Below are 21,703 nucleotides of genomic sequence, written 5' to 3' on the forward strand. Positions count from 1 at the left end.
CCAACTGAACCTCTATATAAAGCAGTATTTGCTTGATAGAATTTGCTGTAAGTGCAATGTTACAGCATGTATGTAGTCCATATGTTCCGTCTGTCAGATTATCTTTGCATCATGTGTTTAGTGCATCAAGCATAAGGTATCCAGCAGTAAGCTCCTGTTTCAGGCAGCATGGGATGCAGCTTCTGCCCAGACATGTAAGAGGAAGATGAGGGGCCAGAACCAGTCCCTGCTTTTCAGCAGAGCCTAAAGATGCTGGGGCTCTTTGCAGGTCCTCAAGGAGAGGGTGTTTGGTAGTCCACAGAAGGGATGAAGAGGGTTTCGAGCCTGGCCTGCTCCCCTCCCTTCTGGCACGTGGGGCCAGCTGGCCACAAGTGGCTCACACTTGACTCTCCCACTGAGTAACTTTGATGGACATTTTTCTGACGAATAAGAAAAGTGTTATGATATTTGGTACTTTCCTGGACTGCAGCATCCCATCTCCCTTGATACAGTGCTGAGGTTTAATGATCTGTGTGGCCCGGCAAGTCAACCTGAGGGAGGAATCAGACACCATCTTTTTCTATTTCTCCTTGATCCTGAAAAATCTTCTAGTCCTTGCAATTAGGACGGCAGTAATCTCCTTCCAGGCTCTTTAATAATGGCCTTGATTGGTGACCCGTTGCATTGCATCCATCCAGCTGTGGGCATGTCCACTTGGTTGTTTTGTTCACGCTGTTGGACATATTGAAATACATGAGAGCAGGGACTGATGCCACAAAAGCTTGGCAGCATCGCAGGCATGTTTTTACCACAAGCTGTGTCTATTCCTTGAAACTTCTCCTTCAAGGAAGTGATTTCTCTTTAAAATTAAATTAATGCAAGGCAGAGATGAATAGTCCCCACGTGCTATTTGGCTTTTTACTCAAAGCTGTTTATGAGGGGAAGCTCTTGGCAAAATTTAAATGAGCCTCCTCTTCCTCAAGCCGGCAAATACTGTCAATGCTGGTCATCGTACGCTTTCATAAATCTGCAGTGTTGGCATCCCACGTACACCAGGCAAACATCAAATTTTGTAGGGGAACCACGCACAAGGGTGCAATAATCACAGCTGTTTCATGTCAGCATTCAGAAAGCTTACAATAGGGTTTTATTCAATGAGCCATTCCTTTTGAAATGCCATTAGAGATATTTTCTAGGAGAAACTGGCCTCGACTAATCGTATTTAATTTTTTATCAAATGCACTGTGGGAGCAGCAGGGATATGCATGAGACAGAAACAAGCAAATGGTGTTTTATTTAGAATAAATAAACTTTGAGTAAGAATTGAATCCGTTCCCTCTTGGCCATGGTTGTACAAATACAGGCAGGTCCCTACAGAGGGCTGTCGGGGGTCATGTCCTGACTTCAGACCCAGATGCTCCTGGAGACCTCCAGTTGCGCCCGCTGAAAGGAGAGAACTGCCATCAGATAGATGCAGAGGAGCAATGCTGTTCCTGTGAAACCATTCCCGTCCCATCCACTTTGAGCCACCATAAATGCGGTTCAGAGGGTGTGAAGGCTACCCATCTCACCAGGGGAGGCCTCCAAGCCCCTGGACTGGATGACAGCTGGAGAAGGCTTCTAAGGTTTCTAAGATGTTGAGCTGTGCGAAGTGAGAGGCACGCGGCTTTGCATGGGCCCATGCCCCTCCTCACAGCAGTAGCACCTCATCTGCAGAGCTGCCAGAGCTGCTCCATGCTGGGCCCTGTGTTAGGGTAATTGCAACTGAAAAATTGGGGGCAGTGGGGAAAGGAAAGAAGCCAAAAGAGAATGGGAAGGAAGGCACTACAGGAAGCAAGACAGGAGGTAAAAAATAAAGACACAACTAGAGAGAGCAGCAGCACTTAGTAATAATGTGAAACAATTTTTATTATTTACTGAATAACAAAATAGTTATTTACTGAACTCAGGGCACTTCCCAGACACTGTTTTCTTGCACTAATTAGACTGTATCCAGGGCAGAATCGGAGCCTTCAGCACAAGGTGCGGGTGAGCTCAGCACAGGGCCTTGCGCAAGCGTGAGCTGTTTCAGAAGTGCTTCTTTCCTGTCCAACATAAACTCAGCATTGCACAGGACTGAAAAGTCATGAATCAGCCCTACAAAAATAATTAGTTTTTAAAAATTATAAACTTGATAGTTTCTGGTATTTATTACACACACAAGCTTTTTCTCCACAGCCCTAAAGCTTGGATGTAGCTTTCAAAACAAATAAACATAGAAAGTGAGATCCTTCTAAATTGAGATAATCCACCGGCTGTGATTTTAAGAAAAAATACAGCCTGAGAGTCACGGTAGAAATATGAGGGCTGGAAAACACTGCACATTGAGTCTGACTGGCATCAAAGCAGTGCCAGGCTATATCTGCATGCTCTTTAGCAAGAAGATAAGAATACATTTTATCAGCAATCTGAGCTGGCTGGATACATCTAGTTCCTTCCCAAAAACCTTGTTAGGTATTTGCATCACCCTGAAGTCGTCCCGTTAACCTTTTCCAGCACTTGGCTGAGAATGGCAACGTGGAGGTACCCAAAATGGGACCTGAAGCAATATAAACGCTGGGAAAAGGTGGTCTGGTTTCCTGGGCAGCCAGCTCGGGTATGGGACAACCCTGGCACTGTTTAAATAACCTGCCCATCGATAGCAGAGAGGTGGTTTCAAGGACTGACCCTTGGTGGTATGGAGAAACCCATCAAAGGCCTGTTGGCACAAAGGAGAATATTTCAGGTCTCCATAAGAAGTTGTGAGTTGGGTCCTGAGCTGGGTAGAGACACTGTTTTCTCGTGCGATAAGTAATTTCCCCAGCGTGTTTGTGTGTGTGAGAGAGTGCAAATTTGTATTTATTGAGATAGAGCCAGACAGCAGGAGTAAAGCAGAACAAGGCATGTCAGAGTTTGGATTTATTACCCATACAGTAGGCCATTTTCTTTTCATTTTGACTGTAATGCCGTTCTGAGCCTCTGCCAGACACAAGAGCAGAATCATTCGTGAGTCGACCCCCTGCTTCGCACCCTTCATTTTTCTCACTTTGCAGGTTTTGACTGAGCTAATGCTTTCAGGAAAAAGGACTTATTGATTAGAGTGAAGTTGCTTGCAGCATCTGGGCTTTCACTGGTTGAGTTTGTGAGGTGTTTTTAGCCATTTGGTAGAGGTGCAGGTAATGTTTGTTCTAACACGTTTAGTAAATTCTGCTGGCTTCTCTGCCCTGGTTTCTCAGAGCTTTCTCACTTCGTCCACTTGCCTTGTCACCGGCTCAGAGCAGTCCTGTTAGGACTGAAGCATGTGGCAAGATCACCTCAGCTGCTCTGAAGAGCATTCTTCTCCTCCTCCTCCTCCACATTTTAATTTGCACATTGTCGTTCATTCCAAAATACAAAAATGGCCATCAACCCTCACCTCCACATGATTTTTGTTATTACCTAGATTTTATAGCTAAAAACAAGTGGATATCCTGTTAGGATGAGCTAGAGCAAGCTTTGAGGTTCTTCTTTCAACAATAGCAAAGATGTCCCACCATGAGGAGTCAAGTCAGAATCAGGGATTGCGATGAGCACGCATCTGATCACACCAATCAAAGGAAGACTGCATAATAGAAAAAACAATCATAACAAATCATTATAGTCATATTTTTTTATATTCAAATGTGTGGTGATGATGTTTTATGCTGTTTCTTTGTTGTGTTCTCCAGGATAGTTAAAATATATTGAATATGGATTATTATAATAGTGTTAGTAGTCCTACAAAGCCACATGAAAACTGAACCGAGACTCTCCTGAGTTTGCCCTGTTGCCTTCAGATGCATGTTAGCAAAGAGAGATTGAGAGATTTGTGTTTAGCTGGTGTCGCCACCTAGTTCTCCCTCATGGCTCACCAGCTCCTCTTTCCACTTCCATTTACTCCTCACAGTAAGGTCCATCAGGCGAGTTATGTGTATGTCTCTTGTGTCACTTGGGAAATAGGTAATGCTTTGTATATCAGATCAAGACTGTGAGCTGCTGTGCGTATTCCTAACCATCCCATTGGAGCTGCTTTTCTGGAAATTGCAAAGAGGTTTTTTCCATCCTGCCTTTGACACTCATCGAGCATCTTCGGAAGACACTGAGCAAGTCATGCAGAAGTTCGAGCATAGAGATTTTGGTGTCCATTTGCTAAAACGGCTAAACTACCAGTCATCAACTCTTAGTAGAGTGTAAGTCTGGGAAGCTGTGTAGATAAAGTCATTTGTTGGGATTGTAGCACCTACAGAAGACTCAAAGAGATTGAAGTGTAAAGAGGAAGTAGAGGTGTCTGCGGTGGGGGGATCGTTTGGGGCTTTTAGTTTTCTCCTGATATTACAGGAAATAAGCACAGAGTCAGACCAATCTACTGATGATACTTTCAGTCTGGCTTTTCAGCTATGGAAACAAAGTAAAATGTCTCCAAAATGGTTTCTTTCTTGTGGGACTTGCAAGCAATACAGATATTCTTGAAATCACAACTACCTGATCTGAGTGCAGTGAGAATGCCAGAAAAGGACCAAATGATTAAAACAGGAGCTGTTGTGGTTACCGCAGTCCATTGACTCTGTAAATTGTGTGGTAGTGCCTTCCCAGCTAAGAATTTATATTGCTTAGGAGATTGAGATAGTCTCTGAAGTGACTTTCAGATAATGTTAGTGACCTTCTAACCCATGTTAGCACGTTTCCTTGAACTCTGGAAGTTGCTAGTCTTACTAATACAAATAGGAACTTGCAGCTTAACATTTCTCAGTTGCGTGAGTAATAAGCGGTGGGCTTCAGCGATTAGCCTCCCTGGAGCCCTACTATGTTCCTTACAGAGTCTTGGTGTTAAACCTCAACAGTTGCTAATATGAGAACTACATAACGTGCATGAGAAAAAGAGAATGGTACCCCTTTTATTTTTAGAAGAGGAATCCAGAAACTAGATTATTTTTGCTAACATTTTTTTTTCGGTTGAGATATGAAAGCAAGTGCAAATCAGCAAGTGCAGCGAGGAAAAAAAAAAGGAAAAAGAGTCACCTTAGAAAATGAGCATCCACTAGTCCTCAAGCTAAAAAGCAGCAGGAAATATTGGGAAAATAACTCTTTCTAAGATGTCCAGAGTTATCAAAGCACTTATCTGCACAGCATGGAGAAAACATGGGTGTCGATGCACATGCCAGTGTGTATGTTTGTGAAGGGAGAGAAAATACACCTTAAGGAAAATTAAAGAATAATATTATCTGTGGTTACTGAAAACAGAAGAAGAGAGAGAGGGGGAGATAAGCAGCTGTCTTTTTTTATTCAAGACCGCTGCATGCTTGGGCATTTAATGACAATATGCACATTCATTATGGAACGCTGGATACAGAGCTTCTTCAGAAAAATATGAAGGAGTGACCTATTATTTTCTAGTAGAAATAAAGAACTGCACTGTGCCTTAATGTAGATGTTCCTCTAAATCAGTTAGTTCTCTTCAGAATGCTCAATCTTTCAAATGCCTTCCTTTAATGACTTAAGCAATTGTTTTACTCAGCTTGTGATGTGGAACTGTGTGAAGTCCCTGGCCAAACCACACCTGCTGGACAGCTATAAATAGAAACATTACAAGGAAGAAAACAAAATAGGGCATATGTTTTTAATTAAAAGGAAATATAAGGAAAGTGATTTGCAGAATAACAAAATAAAAAAATTATAGCTCTTTTCCATAAAAAATATGTTTTCACCTTCCTGAACTGGAGCAATTGTTATATTCCTGCTAGGTGAGGAGTGCTCGGCTGTCATAAGAAGTCTTCTGCCCCTAGATCCCCTTGTACTTTGCATAGTCATTTGTCACAGCTCCCAAAGTATCTGCCAAATATTCTGTTCCCCTTTCACAAATGGTGAAACTGTGGCACAGCAAAGCAGCGTGACTTGATAAATCCAGATCATGTGTCCTGTCTAATATCTTAACCACTGGAAATTCCCTGACAAGATTGGCTGTCAAAGTTATCTCCTCAGGAAAAAAGATTTCCAAATTTAAATATAAATGAAACTTGGTGAAAAACCCAGGCCTGGATGCAGCTGCAGAGAAGTGGGGAGGAGCTGTACAGCAGCGTGAGCCTCCTGGTGCTGTTGGGTCTGGATCACACATGTGGAGGTGCTCATGGTGTGAGGACACGGCCCTTGCATACCCTGTCCACCTTAGAAAATATGAGCCTAAAGAGTTCCTCAGTCATTTAAGGAAACAGGAAAACCACAGCTCAGACCCTTCCTACAAAACCTGACAATGCAGTAGAACAAAAATCCAGGCTATGTTTTCTGAGTTTCCCCTTTGGTTTTTTGTACATGAAATTTTTGGATATAAAGGTGAGCAAAGTTCTACAAATAGGGCAAACCCCTCTTTTTTTCCTTTTAGGATCATCAGAATGCTCATCATAGGTAAATTTTTTTCATTGTAATGTAGTCTAAATTCAAGCAAGACTGATAAGAAATTGCTGAGGCATAGCTCATACCTAAACATACCAACACTTTCTTTGACTATATTAAGCCTCAGGAAAAAGCTTCTGAGGCAAACCATCTACCTTAGGTTTTTCTGTGGTCTGTATCACTGTAGTATCTAAGCATATCATGATCTTTAATAAACTTGTTTCCATATTCTTTGTTGGTAGAAAGTGGTATTATTCCCATTTTACACAGTGGGAAACAGGACAGAGGTTAAATAACTTGTCCCGGGTAAGAAAGCAGGCATTGGGATCACACTTTCTCTTTTAGGGGCAAAAGCCCTTTCTGCTCCAACAGCTTTGTGAAAGCTTGGGACTCTTCTTTCTTGAGTAAATAACAAAAACAGCATATTCAAAGTCAGAGCACTCCCACCCGAGAGCCTCCAGTAACACCCAGGTTAATGGGGTCTCGTGCAGTGGATGCACGACATCAGGCAGGTGGTTTGTCCCATCAGCGTCAGTGGGGCTACCGACACCCTTCAGCATGTCCACCAGCCGTGGCAGGTTGGACCCAAATGTGCAGTAACCCAGCACCACAGCGCTGACTCCAAATGAAAGGATGACACTGCAGAGGCTGTTTATGCAGATAACATCAAAGCTGACTGATACTTAAAGTCAGGGCTGGTTTAATTATTCTGTAACTGGCAGGATATCACCAGGTACTGTGTCTTGCTAGAAAGTAGCACCTATTGAAAGATATCAAAAAATGCTTGTATACCTTAATATAAATGTGGATGATGTTTCCTTCGGGTCTTTTGACAAACCCTCTCCTTGGTGCCTACCTTAGCGGTCTCTTTCGCTCTTTCAGTACTCAGCCGTCAACGTTTTTTTGCAGTCCTCTTATACCCATATTTTTATTTTCCCCTCAGTCCCTTCACGTTTTTGACTTAAGGGCCAGTTACAAACCTTACACAATTGCAGACAAGGCTGTTGACTTTCCTGGGTTTCAAATTTAACCTATGCTGGAGATCATCCCCTCCTCTGGGCAGCACTAAATCTTTCCTGCCATAGATAACTATTCCTTGGGGTTCATAGCTGTACTTCTGAAGACAAAAATGTTTTGCCTTTGGAATGGACTAGATTGCACCACACGGCAGGCAATTTCAAAATGTTTTCGAGGAAAACATCCCCTTGGGTCCATCTCAAGGCCTTCACTGGCAAAGGGCACAAGGCAGCGTGTGATTCTATCAATACACTTCCATTATTTTCCCAGGGAACAAAGTGATGAGGCTCGGTGGTGACACAACCTGCCCGAGCTGCAGCTTGATGGGATCATTGTTTAAGTGGAAAAGGAAGAGGAAGGGTCTTTCTCTCATTTTCTTTTCAACTCCATAATTCAGGGAATTTATTACAGACCGACGTGGAAATCTCTGCGTTGGCCCCATTCAGAAACACTGTCTGTTGGCCAGGCATCGGCTCTGTGAGCAGCACATTAAGCTGACGCGGTGAATAGATTTTTCTAGAGAGAAGTGCTTTGCTACGGTGCTGTCTTTACTAATGTGTATTCTTCTGCTTTCCATCAAACAGTCAATGAAGGCTCAGGTGAAACCAATCAAAAAGAGACATCGACCTGTGACATTTGCCAGTTTGGGGCAGAGTGTGACGAAGATGCAGAGGATGTTTGGTACAGTAATTTGCTCTACTCTTCTATTTTAATGAATGTTTTATTATTTAAAGGTACTGTGGTTTAGAAAGCATTAAAAATATTAGATATTCAATCTTCTGCACCCAGAGATTCATCACACAGTGATTGAGGTGGTTATTACTCTGAAAAAATGTGTAAAACAGTCTGGTTTATAATTTTGGAACATGCACAATTTAGACAAAGTCTAGAAACACAGTTATCCATTTTGTTACTGTTATAACTTATGTTATTCCATCTGGGGTTTTACAGCTTTATACTTTGGTAGAAATAGAATTGGAAAAAATAATTGACCTAAAGCTTTTCCAGTTAAAAAGTATCATTAGTATTAGCATCATGTTAATTCATGTGTGGCATTAGAAATGCTGGGAGATCTGTCTCGATTTCTCCTAGTTGCTGGAGTTGAAGACCTAACCCTCAAATGTTTGAAATCATTAGAGTGTACATTTAGAAATTTTCTCAGTGGAAATTGTTTTATTTTTTATTTTTTAAAAGAGGTTTCAAAAGTATTCAATTTTTTTTAATTATTATTTTAAACCTTAACCACATAAGCTGAAGGGAAATAATTCTGTCTACTCAGATTTATTTTTTTCTTTATTTTTCATTTTGCCTAGAAACTATGCAAGCATATATTAAGTCAACTTTAAACTAATCATTTCATTGTGATTTTGGAACAGCCAATAGATCAAAAAAGCTGCTATTCACAGAGCTGTACTTCTAACACTGCCTTAATGCCAAGCCTCATATTTCTATCTAAGTCATTAATACAAATTTAGAGAGATGACAAAATAATCATGCAGATGTTAGAGCTGTTGTCTGGATGATGCCTCTGAAGCTGTGGGCTGGTGGTAGCTAAAGGGTGGATACAGAGACTGGGCAGTGAGATGTCAATAAAGCAATATTGCCTGAACTCTAACTTGGACGGTAGGAATGGAGCAGAGAGAGGAAGGAAGGAAGGAAGGAAGGAAGGAATGAATAAATGAATGAATGATGAACATGATAATTGGGCCCAGTGTTGGGCAGCTGACCTCATCCAGGCAAGGCATCCATGCCATGTTGGTCAGGCATGAAATTATGAACATTTCTGCTGTTCAGTGAAGAAGCTTAGGAATATGGTCATCCATTTGTGCTCGGTTTGGTTTTGTCTTGCCAGGCTTTTAACAACCTCTGGTTCTAGTCTTTAAAAAAACACCAAGTAAACAAACCACAGAGGCCTTGCTCTGGCTCCAGTCATCAAAAGAAATTGCGGTGTTGAAAAACAGGAGCAAGATGCATCATGGTTATAGGTTTGCAATAACGTAATGAGATTTGTGTGGAATAAATTGCTTAATTTTGACTTTGCTTAAGGAAATTACCCCAAGTGTCAGGATTTTCATTGTCTCCTTGACCGGTTGTCCTTGAGAGTTTTGGTGGTGCAGTGTAGAAACAAAACCATGGTAAAATTAATATATCAAAATTCACAGTCTAGTGCTCATGTTTTCATAATTAAGTGCACTTCCAAATTGGAAGGCAGGAGAAGAGAGGGGCAAGGAATAAAATTAGCTGCAAGATAACATTATTAATCATAAGCACTGAGTAGCAGTGTTTATTTTTTTCCAGAAATAGCTCAATAAAATAGCCTGATCCAACTTACCCCAGTAATGCTCCCACTGCAGCTTTTGCACTATCTAATTCCTCCCCTTTGAAAGAACTTGGCTTATACAGAGCAGCGTAATGACTGCAGGAGCTGAAGTTCTCAATCTTTATTGACAGCCAGTCTTTCTGCAGGGGAAAACGCTTCATGGGGTGGGAAGCAGGGAAGGGCATTTACTAGGAAGATGCTACCAGACAAACTGTTAAAAGGCAGGAAAGCAGATTTCCAACCAGAAGTACAAAGACCATGTAAAGCCTGTTAAAGGCCTGCTTTGAAGTAAACAACTTCATATGCCGTAACAGAGCCCTGTTTTCCTGTCCCTGCCCCCTGATTAGTCTTGGATAAACATCTTTCTAAAAGATGAGCCTTCTGGGTGTTAGCTCTTTGTTATTCTTATTTCTAGAATAAAAGCGGACTGTGTATGGGGGACCTAGATCCCTCTTTCCAGTGTATGTTAATTGAATTTCCATGTTTGGCACCAGATAGACATACTCCCCCACTCCCCCTGCCAAGATTTGGTGTGCAGAAAATCTCCTTAGATTAAGTGGGAAAAGAAATTTCAGTTTATTATTTGATCACTATTGTTATGTGGATCAAATTTCAGATGTAAGCAGGGTTCCTTTAGCTATCTCACCTGACTGATGAGGTTTGTAAAGTCCAAATGGGGTCAGTGGGTCCCAGCAGCCCTGGGACCTGTTGTTACAGGGTGATGAGCCCAGCACCGGCACTGTCCTGTATCAATCAGAAACAGTTTGAGGGTGCGGGGTCAGTCCCTGATCCCTTCCAGGTAAGAGGGATGCAAGCTGGTAGCAGAGCCAGACCACAGAGAGCTGGAGACACGAGGCTGGCTGTTCGCCTAATATTTCTAGGGTGCCAGAGTAGATCAGAGAAGAGAACACAGGTGTGATAGCAGATGTGGTTGGGCTGCTGATGATTTAAAGCGACAATTAACATTATTCTGCATTGCCACAGTCTGTTATTCTGCAGTCCCTTGTCTCTGGTTTAACTCTCTTTCTTTTTTTTTTTTTTTTTTTGGTTATTCATTGCCAGTTGTCACTCAGCTAAATTGTACTACTATTCTCTGTCACCATTATTTTTAAATCTTTTTATTTGCGTAAAACCAGTCTGTTAATGGCACACAGACGGCTACGCGAAGGGGCAAGATATGTGTGTGAACATTTTTTGGAAAGTACAAAGAAAAGGCAGAAAAGAACCCACTGTAATAACAGGTTTTCCGCAGCATGGTAAAGCACACATGTATTATTATCCTATTCTGCAGTCTAATATCACAAGAGTGAATGCAATTTGGCATTCCATTAGTGAATCTCTTTCTCTAGGTTAAAAACAAAGACTGTTCAGTTGAAAGTCTTTAACATCTTGCTACTTTAATATGTGAAAGCTTCTTGTCACTAAGAGGATCGTGTATTACTGGCATTATTCCCACCTTTAATGCATTTTGCACCAGTGGGCTTCATGAATATTTAAAGCAGGGCAGTGGCTATGCTCTTTAGCACTGGATTGCAATCTATTGGTAAATCAGACATTTGGTGTTGCTTACTTTGGGTTTTATTTCTGAGCTGGCTAAGGAATAATTGATTTTGTAAGACAGGGCTACTCAACATAACACCCCGAGAGATATACTTAAAAGGAAATGAGGAATGAAGCGTAGCATTGTGAACCGTGGTGTATTTCTAAGATCTTCCAGAAAGCATCTATGAAATACTCACTCACTGTATATAAATAGTACTCACCAAATGGAGTGCCTGCTCATCTGCTAAAGTGGCTTAGTGTCAGTGCATAACCATGTCAGAAACCTGGATTCCAGTATTAATCTCCTCCTTACGGGCCACTGAGGAAATAAGAGCACTCTCTACACTGGACAAGCCATGGTTTGGATAGATACTGGGCAGCTATTTCGGAGGTCCATGATGTGTCCAAGTAAGTGGAAGGAGATAAATAATAGGAAAAACTCTTCTGTTGAATTTCCTGTTGGAAAATGCTGAGAAGAGAGGACAGGAGTATTTTCTTAAAACAAGATTAAAGCCTGCAAACCTCTGACTTGTAGAGTTAATCAAAATCAAAATGATGAATTGGGGTTAAATATGCATGCTTTTCCTTTGAATTTCAATATCAGCAGGTCAGCCAGCAGCAGTCTCAAAGTGCAGCATTGCCCAGAATAAGATGCAGTTTGCCAGCTGTAAGACAGACACGCAGAGATGTATAACGTGCTTGGGAGAGAGTGCTTTCCCTGCAGCCTGGCAGTGTCCGAGGAGGTTAGGAGGCCATCTCCGTAGATTGCTCCTCTGCCTTCCCCTTCCTCCCTCCTGGAGGTTGCAGGTGGAGGAGAGGCAGCAGTATCCCTGGCAGGAGGTGCCTGACCTTGAATGGGCCACTCAGGGGTTTGCACCAGTGACAAAAAGGGGCGTAAATACCCCTCCATAAAAAGGGGCGTAAATACCCCTGCTGCTTCCTGCAACTCGGTCCCACACACTCCTAAGACTCCTCCTTGGCTGAGCATAGGGTTTTGTGCTCTGCCATAGGTACTATACTTGTGGTGGGCAACTTTCCTCCGCCTCACGAGCCTGGCCCGTGCTGGAGGGGCCTTTTCCATTTCTTGCAAGTGGACAAGGATCCCACCAAGCAGGTCCAGCTCAGGAGAAGATGTTGAAGCCATTCTGTGGGGACAATATGTCCCTGATGACCCAAAGCTGGGAGCTTGAAGGAAGGCATCCAGGCCTGAATGAAGGGGCTTGTCATGTTCAGTGTCTAGGTCAGTGGGTGAAGGGAAGGACCATCGGTCTCAGATGTGCTGTGCAGCTGGGTGGTATTCCCAAGTGAGGTGGTGATGTTGCAGCATAATTACAGCAGGTCCCTTGTGTCCTGCACTTCTTTCTGCATGGCTGGGACAATAAACTCCCCTTACCCACAGCAGACAGTCACATACACAAAACATATTAAGAAGATTAACTGTCTCAGTCCTTTGTTTCATATTTTACTGCTAATCACTGATATATATATATATATATATAGTTTGGGTAGATGCTCCTATAAGGCAAGTGAACAGTCTGTAACACATGAGGATGGTGAAACTGCATTCTCATGCAAATAAGCAGCACTGTACATGGGAGATATTTGTGCAAATCATGCAGCTGCCATCAGCAGCGACCCTTACAATCAATATTGCTCTAGCAATCAATATTTATCTTTATTATCGTATAGAAAGAAAAGATATAAAAGAAACTAATGATTTTGACAGCTTCTCAATCCACACAGCAATTAGGTCACTCAGCTTTGGGTCCCTTCCCCCTTCATTCAGTTGCTCTCAACCAGAGCATCTGCAAACAAGATGCTGTACTACTATAAAGTACTAAAAGGTAGCTTGAAAACTCACATACATTACACGGGTATTGGCTGCTTCATGTTCAGCAGCGTGTATAATAACTATGTGTGACCTACTTGTTCCAGATGCAGAAACAACGAGCTACTTTAACATCTGCAATGTCCCGTGCATTATACAGTAGATATATTGCCATTTTCTGCTGCTTTCCTTTCTCTTTCAGAGAAAAAGTAGATCTTCGATCATGGCTATGTATAACACTTAAACATACTCATTGAACTTGTGGTTCAATTAAACACAGAAACAGAATCATATCATTAAAAAAGGCAACTCTGCAAAGACTTAAATTTCTGCTTAACTTGAGTTCATACCTAAGGCACAAAGTGAAGCTGCTGCTGCATAAATCTTCACATGGAGCTTAGTAGTCATGTCTAATAACAGTCCAGGCAAGGATTTACAGAGGAAAGTAAAGGGACTGCAGCACGCAATCTCTGCATTGCACAGCAGGAGACAGCCAAGTGGCTTACACCCTCCTAAACCCTTGTCACTTATCTTAGCCCTGGCCTAATAACAGAGCTACTTCCAGTGTCTGCCCAGAAATTAGCCCAGTTAACTGTAAACTTTTTATTTGGTGCATGTTCTACGGTTAAAAGATTTTTAAATAAAAAGAAAGCAGTTGACTTCTAGTGTAACTGTTGAGACGCCATGTTGACATGACTGTAGAGATACCATGCAGTGGGCTAAGAGTCAGCAATCCTGTAAAAAAGTAGCGAAAGCAACAAGATTTGAACTGGAAATTGGTCAATGAAGGATTTGCAATGACAGACAAAACATCGGGAACATTAGAAAAAGGAAGATGACACCTACCTGTCCATACATGATATTTTAATTATTAAACCTGCTCAGAGGAAAGGCCAGGTTGGTGGCTTTCATAGGAGACTGGTCAGCCAGACCTGCTGTCTAGGGTGTGAGAGCTGAACAGAGAACCTGGATATGTTCCTTCATTTGGGCCATGGAAAGAAATGCTGTGTGAACTGGCACAAAAGCAGGAAAACTAGCAAAATACAAAATCATAGCTTGAATTGTCCACAGCACAAACAAGAAGAAAGCTTCAGCAGTTCCAGCTTAGGTGAAAGCTTCAGGCTTACTAGTGACCACTATCTAGACATCATGTAAGAGTCAGAAAATGAGGTCCCCCGGTGAGCATTGCATGAACGCCACAGTTCCTATCAGGTTTCTCACTGGCAAGCTACTGAGATATTGTAGGACGCTTTCAGTGGACAGTTTCAGCTTAAAACTAGCCCAGGTGAAAAAGTGACTTTGTGCCCAACAATAGCCAAAGATCCCCACTGACTTCTAAAAGACCTTAAATCGAGCCAAAAATATGTGCAATGATTCCACAGAAAGAGCAAGGGAAGACACGGGAACAAGAAGTTAGCTTTATCTTCAGAGGATGTTTCTCTAAGAGCAGCTTATGGTCCAATCTTTTTGAGGAGTAGGAGGCAGGAATGTGCACATTGTATTTCTAAACTGAATGCAGTACTAGAAAGTGCTTGGCTTGAAAAGTTACTGCTTGAAAAAATGATAGCTTGTTTGGCCATCTGGTGAAATTGTTTTACTCTACATACATTTTATTTGGTTTTAGTTAAAAACAGCCATTTTTCCCAGTCAGGTAAGTTTCACAAAATCACCTTACCATCTTTGCATCCTTCATCCTGTGCCAGAATAGCCTATTTAATTTTGAAGTGAGACAGATTCCCAACTCCCTTAGGGTGGTGGTTTGGAGAATTTGACCTTTCCATCCATTGAGTCAATGCAATCCTTCAGAAGCTTATGTTCATTTGACAAACTCCTGCCTTTCCAGATTCTCAAGATTTATTTCCTTAATAACATTCTTAAAAAAAACTGGTTTTAACATAAGCCAAGATTGTCTGGAGTTACTTATATTTCATACTGTTTTATTACCAATACACTTTGGAACACTCTGGTAAATAATTCAGCCTACACAAAGAAATTGGCTATATTTTCTTTATACATTGAGGAAGTCTGTCATGTAGACTATATATCACGGCTCTAAATGTTCTCAGATAAATGCAAACCCACATTGTGTTCAATCTATACTACTCACCCAAGTAGGTCTGTTAGGGACCCTATACAACACATACATCTCTTATCCAAAAGCTAGAATCCCCAACATTTGGTTTTGTAATAAAAAAGATCTTTTGCAATTACAGCAAAACTCGCTGTATGTCCAGGGGATAATACCCTACACAGTCATAAAGCTTATAGATTTTTTCCCTTGTGCTCCTCTTTTCAGATGCTGATCCAAGCTTGGTTTTCAGTTTCAGAAGGTGAACTTCCAGTTTATGGAAGTCAATGACAGTTATTCCACTGACTTCAGTGAAACAAAAGTTCTCTCCCAGTATCATAACTGTGAAGTAACCTCTCAGTAGCCGGTGGTGCCTTTTGCTGGCAGAAGGGAGAGCAGACTCTGTCGGAGTGTAAATGCGCAGTCGTTCACAGAGTGCAAAGGAATAACTTGGAAATTGTGATGATAAAAGCAGAAAATTGACTCCTTCAGTTGCTTTGGAGGAAATATTAATTTGTGAAAAGCCAAACATAACTGCTGAGATTTTGGGGGGTTTTCTTGTCTTATCATGGTGCCATGCTCCTGTAGGAGCAAGACACAAATTTTTTTGAAATTTAAGGAAGGGAAGGCTTGTAAGACATGTAGAGCTGTCATTTGTCTTCACAGTTATTAGTCTGTCAACATTAGAGTTGAAATAAAAAAAAGCTGCAATAATTTTAAAAGCGTGGCTCAAAATAGCCAGATTTTCCTGTTAAGTTTCCATGGCCAAGATGCCTACCCCTACGTTCAGCATGTGGTGTGTGGACAGGAGGCATGGAGGCACAGAGGGGTGGGTGGTCATGGCAGAGAACACTGGAGGGATGGACTGCGAAAGGACAGAGGACTGTGGAAGCAGGGAGAAAACCTAAAGCTGACTTGCAGCTAGTCCGTTTTGCTGTTTGCTGGAGAGCAGGGAGGAGCTGCAGTGGCTGCCCACGTGCAGGGGCTCGGGGAGGGTTTTGGGGACACTACCGTTGGCGGCAGGGAGCTCCTCCTCGCTTGCCTTCCCTCTGCCTGGCTTGGAGGCTGAAACGGCACACCCAGCGTGCAGCAGGTGAATGAAACATTTATATGGCAGGGACAGCTAGAGGATGTGTGGGGTAGCGGCTCGGCTGGCATCGACGCTGTGGCTGCGTCGATGTGAGACTGCGTTAACGCCAATCTGTGTGTGTTACAAGGGTGCACTTACGTGGCTGGGCATTGCGTCAGACAGCAACAGCATCCCTCGCTATTTTCAGGAAATTTCCATCTACAACATATACATGTGACAGCGTGGCAGAGAGCAACCATTTTATGTGCCCAGTTTAACAGGGGAGCAAATGAAGCCAGGAGGTTGGTTTTTTTTTTACTCCTCTGACACCAGCGGTTTTCAGTCCTAGGCAGGAAAATGTAGCAGCCTTCCAAGCACACACCTTTATTAGCATTTGAAGGAATGGTTTTGGCAGTCTGTTTTGTGCTCTTGCTGTAATACAGAGTGTCATAAAGATCATGCCTGGCTCCTGCCGCTTTGTGGGAGGTATACAAAAGGATCCCTTTTAGCTCTGCAAGGGCAGAGCTGTGCGCGGGTGCTCTGAGGCGAAGCCACCGCTTGGTTGTGTAACCCCATGGCTGGGAGAGCCTGGGCTCACCAGGTTGTGAAAGTGCACATAAGGGATAATATGATAATGCACATCAAATATTAATGTGCATTGACACATAATCGTCTGCGTACATCAGGGCATTACAGCATGAAAGAGCAAGTGCAGAGACCTTGGAGAGCAATGCGCTTTTGCGCCTTTTTTTTCCTGTTTCCTTTTCCCCTTTTTGTTATTTAAAAATAAGCTTTCCTCCCTCCCTGGCCCCCCATTTAGCCAAAGTCATACCCTAGTAGTAAACTGAGTGGTGCCTTCATGACAGCCTATTTAGTCGCAATAAAAAGCCGATTGGCCTAATGCGCAATCAAGAAAGGAGTGACATTTATTGCTTCGGTTTTATGATGCTGTGAACTGAGCAAGATTTGGAGCCTTACAGTGCCTTCAGGGGGCAGGAGATCACCAGCAATGAATTGTATTTATACCTTTTCCAATTTCCTACTAGCATTTTAGCAATAAATAGACTGTGTTGTTATTGAGTTTTATGTAAGTATGTTTACGAAAGCAGGAATACAACTTTGTAGCTCAGAATTACATGTGTTGACTAAATAGATCAGCAGAGAGAATAACTATGTAAAGCACTGAGAAAGCACTTTCCAATTTATTATCAAATGTCTTAATAGAATGCTTCATCTCTTCCATCCCACTTTACGTTAACTATTAAATTAAAACTGCATCCATTGCAGAAGGTCGGAGGCTCCTTCACACACCCATGTTGGAACATCAAGGCCACAATTTGTTCACACATCTAAGCCATTAAAAATACATCCCATGCATTAAATATGAGCCTGAGGAGAACTCAATAGGAGCTGACGCGCAGGGCTGACCTCGGCTCTCACGGCCCCTGCGGGGTGGCAGGTGTCCCTTCCCCACAGCGTCCATCTCCTGCCCCGGTCCTTTCCCACATGCAAGTCGCAGCTAAAAGCCTGTGTGAGATCTGCCCAGATGCACAGACTTAATTGCTGTCTCTCAGCCTGCCCATTTTGCAATGAAGCTCTCCCATGCAGAGGAGCACAGGTGCCCCAGGGATGCCCGTCCTTTCGGGAGCTGCAGGTGGATTCCACTGATCCCTCTCCCAGACCTGAAGAGGGTTACTCTCATCTCGTTAGTTTGCTGGCAAGGACGTGTCCTTGAGACAGCACATTTCATTCATTCATTCATCTTCCTTTCCCTGGCAGCGGTACTTTCCCCTGGGGCTTGCTCCCAAAGGCAGCTAGCCACTGTGGTCATCGTGAGACAGCAAGACAAGAGGCAGCATCCGCAGCCAGTAGTAGTACCTAGTTTTGTACAGCAGCTTTCACCTACGGACCTGAACGCTCTGAGGAAAAAGAGGGTTACTGCTGCTCTTTTCTTCTTGCACATGCAGCGATTTGCTTGGGGTTGCATCAGTCCCAGTCTCATACCTATAGGCCGAGATCTCATTTCATCACTGTGCGGGATGACATGAGGTTATCTTCCCTTATTTCTGTCTGTTCAGGAGGTGCAAACAAAGCCTGAAGGAAAGCCTGGAGTATCCTCCTAAAATTTCATTAAATCGCTAGACTGGATTTTGTTTCGTAATTTAAGTCAGCCTACCAAGCAGGGTAGCCTGGAGTACACAGCTAATTCAGATGGTGCTGCCTTGGGCAGGTCTCCTCGGAAGCGGGAGGCACATGTGTTTGAGGACGCAGAGCAGTTTATGGTGAGAGTTAGTCTGATTTTGCACTAACTGTGCTTTAACTTTGCACTAACTGTGTGTGGAGGGAGTCTTTACAAAGAGGAATTATTTTACCATCATTTTCTTCTCACTAGTTTTAGGAAGGTCGCTTCTAAGCCTTACCTTCCCCACCAGCAGTGGATGGCTCACATGCTGCATGGGACGGGGCTTGCGATGCACTGGTCTCTGCTAGCAGGAGGGCTGTCATCCATTTAGTCTCGCTGGTAAATCAGTCTGCTTTCAGAAGTAACTTCTGGTGTAGTTAACAAAGCTGTTACCATAAATTTGCCGTTGGTCCCATCCCAGCTGGTACCGCAGTTCTTTGTGAGCAGACGGAGCCTTGCTGCATGGCAAGGTCCATGCCAGGACCTGCAGCTAGATGATTGTCCCGTGATTCCCACCAGACATTGCAATATTCCCACTGGCTGTTGCAGGCTGGGGTGAAACGCTGGGATTTGTGGGAACAATTCTAATTTTTCTGCTGGCTTCAAGATAGGAGTGAACAATATCAGCAGTCTGAGGCACACAGCGATAAAACGTTTGTGAAGGACAGCCTCAAATGTTTACAGAGGGAGAGAAACAGTCAGCAAAGCTTGTTTTAACACAGACTATAGAGACGTGAAGGACACCAAGTGTAGGCAAACCCTAAAAAGGCATTTATTTTATTCTATGGGCTTTAAATAAACTTCACAAGTTAGATACCTGCAGACACTTGGAATGGCATGTGAACAGAATTAGAATTTTCTTCTCTAGTCACACAGCTAGCATGAGGATTTTTCCATCGCTCTTCAAACCCAGTTGTCAGCCTTGTAATTCTCTAGTTTCTCCGTTTGGGTTTAAAGCATCCAGTCTAGCAAAGACTGCTTTACACAACTTAGTTCCTTTTAAATAGGAATGATATTTTAAAAAAAATAAAACGAGACATTTATTTTGCCCTAAAGGTGTTAGCATACAATTCAATGTACTGTTGAGGGCACTGGAGGCATCGGGAAGCCAGATGAAGGTCATATTATAATTGGTGCTTTGAATTGTAAGAGGGAAGCAAAGGTGAAGTTTGTGATGTTTTTTTGTTGAAAACTCAGTAAAGAAAGTTATGGGAAAAAAAGAAAGGAGAATTAGGAATCAAGTTGCAGTGTCTTGCACAGCAGGTTAAAGCAGTTTTCATGAGCTGCAGTCTCTAGGATGAAGCCTTGAAAACTGGTGGAGCGTGGGACCAGCTCCTCACCAAGCTGGTCTGGCTCTGGGAAGGAGCCAGCACCCGGGCAGCTCTCCTCACAGCTGTAAGGCGAGGTGCCTGCGGGAGCAGTCCACAAAACCATTTTGAAACAACCTCCGTGAGCTGTCATAACAAATGTGCTCTGAAAAATCCATACGTAATTTTAGGCATTGCCAGTCACTCCCTGCTATTAAGCAGCAGCAGCAGCGTGGCAGCCGTATGGCGATTGCACTAGCTCCTAGCTCTGTGCTCCGCCTAGGCTCCCAGATCATGTTGCATTTGGTATGCAAGGAAGGACAGCAATAAATATATTCACCACTTTAGTGCATTTTAGCTTGACATATGTCCAGTAAAGAATTTTTTGGTCTCTTGCAGTCCAAAAAAAAAAAAAGAAAAAAATCACCTGATTATTCAGCGCTTCCTTCTGTTATGATGCTTTGGGGTCCTTCAAATCATTTTCATTATGCACTACATAATAATAAAAATCTCTATGCAGTATGCTGATAATTCCGTGCATGGTCTCTGTGATTTCTAATTGTTTGAATAACAGGATGCTATTGAAATGCCATGCAGAAACATTGTGTCACCCTGAGGGAATCAAGCTTTTCTCCTTTTACTCCTGGTGAAGATAAACATTTGAACAGTCAAAATAAGTAAAATATCCCAGGGAAGCCACTGTGAAAAGTAGACGTGCTAAAGCCCTTAGTGCAGAAGCTGGGCTGCAAAGGACAAAAAGGAAAAATAAATTAGATAAATAAATAAAGAAAGAAAGAACATTGAATGGAAGGCACTCAAAAAAAGCCGTGCTTTTTCTTCTCTTGTGATCTTAAAGCAGAAGAGAAGCACTAGCAGACCCAGGAAAGAAATATCGCATGCTATTTTTGTGCTGCCATTATAAAATATGTATTGTTTATTGTTCTGCACTGCAGCTAAAGTTTTGCATCAGCCTCAAAAATACAGCAAAGTTTGTTTTGAAGGAGACACGCAGCGTCTCTATTCTTTAAGCCTCTTAATGATGTTCTTAAGAGTGTGGTGATAAGATTTCAATCTCCTGACAAGCACAGGCAGGTTGTAGGGTTTGATTCATAGAAAGTGTAAAAAATGGTGTGCCTGTGTGCATTATGAATATATTTTATATATACTATTACATATATATATATATATATATGTCTGTGTACTTGATGTTCAGCTGTATGCAAAACCAGGCAATGATGCCAGGCAGTTTTGTCTCCTGGCTGGAGGCACCTTTTGGTGCCATCCTCTTGGGCTGCGCTCCACACGCTGCAGAGACCGCTGTAGCGTACCTGAGCTTGGCCAAGCTACCGAAAGTCCCTGGTGACTCTCTGTTGAGGGTGCCAGGACTTCACACTACAATCTACCTCTCTGTAAAATGGGTATAATAGTACCAAGTCATTGCTGCTATAAGGCTGTATGAGATTACTGTAAAGCTTAATGGTGTACTTGTAAACGGTTTGAGGGTCAGAGAAGGGAGCTGGTATTTATGTGGTCCTTTTGAGACTGATGTCAAAACGGAGGTGCGTGCAAGCCCCCACAGCAATCCAGTTTAGCTGCCTGTGTGTGCGGGCAGCTTTGAGGATGACCGATGTGGTGCCTAGGTGGGTAGCAGAGGTGACCTGTCGCTGCTCCCCAGTAAAGGGGTATCGCAGGCAGTGTGTTTTAACAAGGCACGATGCAGCAGCGCACGGATGGTCTGAACAGGCTAGCTGAACTCCCGGAGGCGGTGGATGCGTGTGAGCACAGGTCTGCCCGGCCTGGTTAACCTTGCCAGTCCCTGCTTAGAGCTAGTTCAAGTATCTCTGCGTGGCGTTGTGTTGAGACATATTAAGCATACCCAAAGCTGCCTGGGTAAATGAGCGCTCCCACCAGCCTCCTGACACACGGCTGAACCATGGTACAATGCATGTTCAAATGTTGAGGCATAAT

The 21,703-nt window shown here is 42.9% G+C and overlaps 1 protein-coding gene across 1 annotated transcript in view; it reads left to right on the forward strand.

The window, feature by feature from the left end:
- Positions 1 to 21,703, forward strand: part of TMEFF2 (transmembrane protein with EGF like and two follistatin like domains 2) — a 134,648-nt gene that overhangs the window by 71,502 nt on the left and 41,443 nt on the right. Inside the window, exon 5 of the mRNA XM_072874427.1 lies at positions 8,004 to 8,100. Within this exon, the coding sequence (XP_072730528.1) occupies positions 8,004 to 8,100 (97 nt within the window). The remainder of the gene's footprint in view (positions 1 to 8,003; positions 8,101 to 21,703) is intronic.

This window comes from Ciconia boyciana, chromosome 10 (assembly GCF_034638445.1).
Source record: "Ciconia boyciana chromosome 10, ASM3463844v1, whole genome shotgun sequence".
NCBI classification, from domain to species: domain Eukaryota; kingdom Metazoa; phylum Chordata; class Aves; order Ciconiiformes; family Ciconiidae; genus Ciconia; species Ciconia boyciana.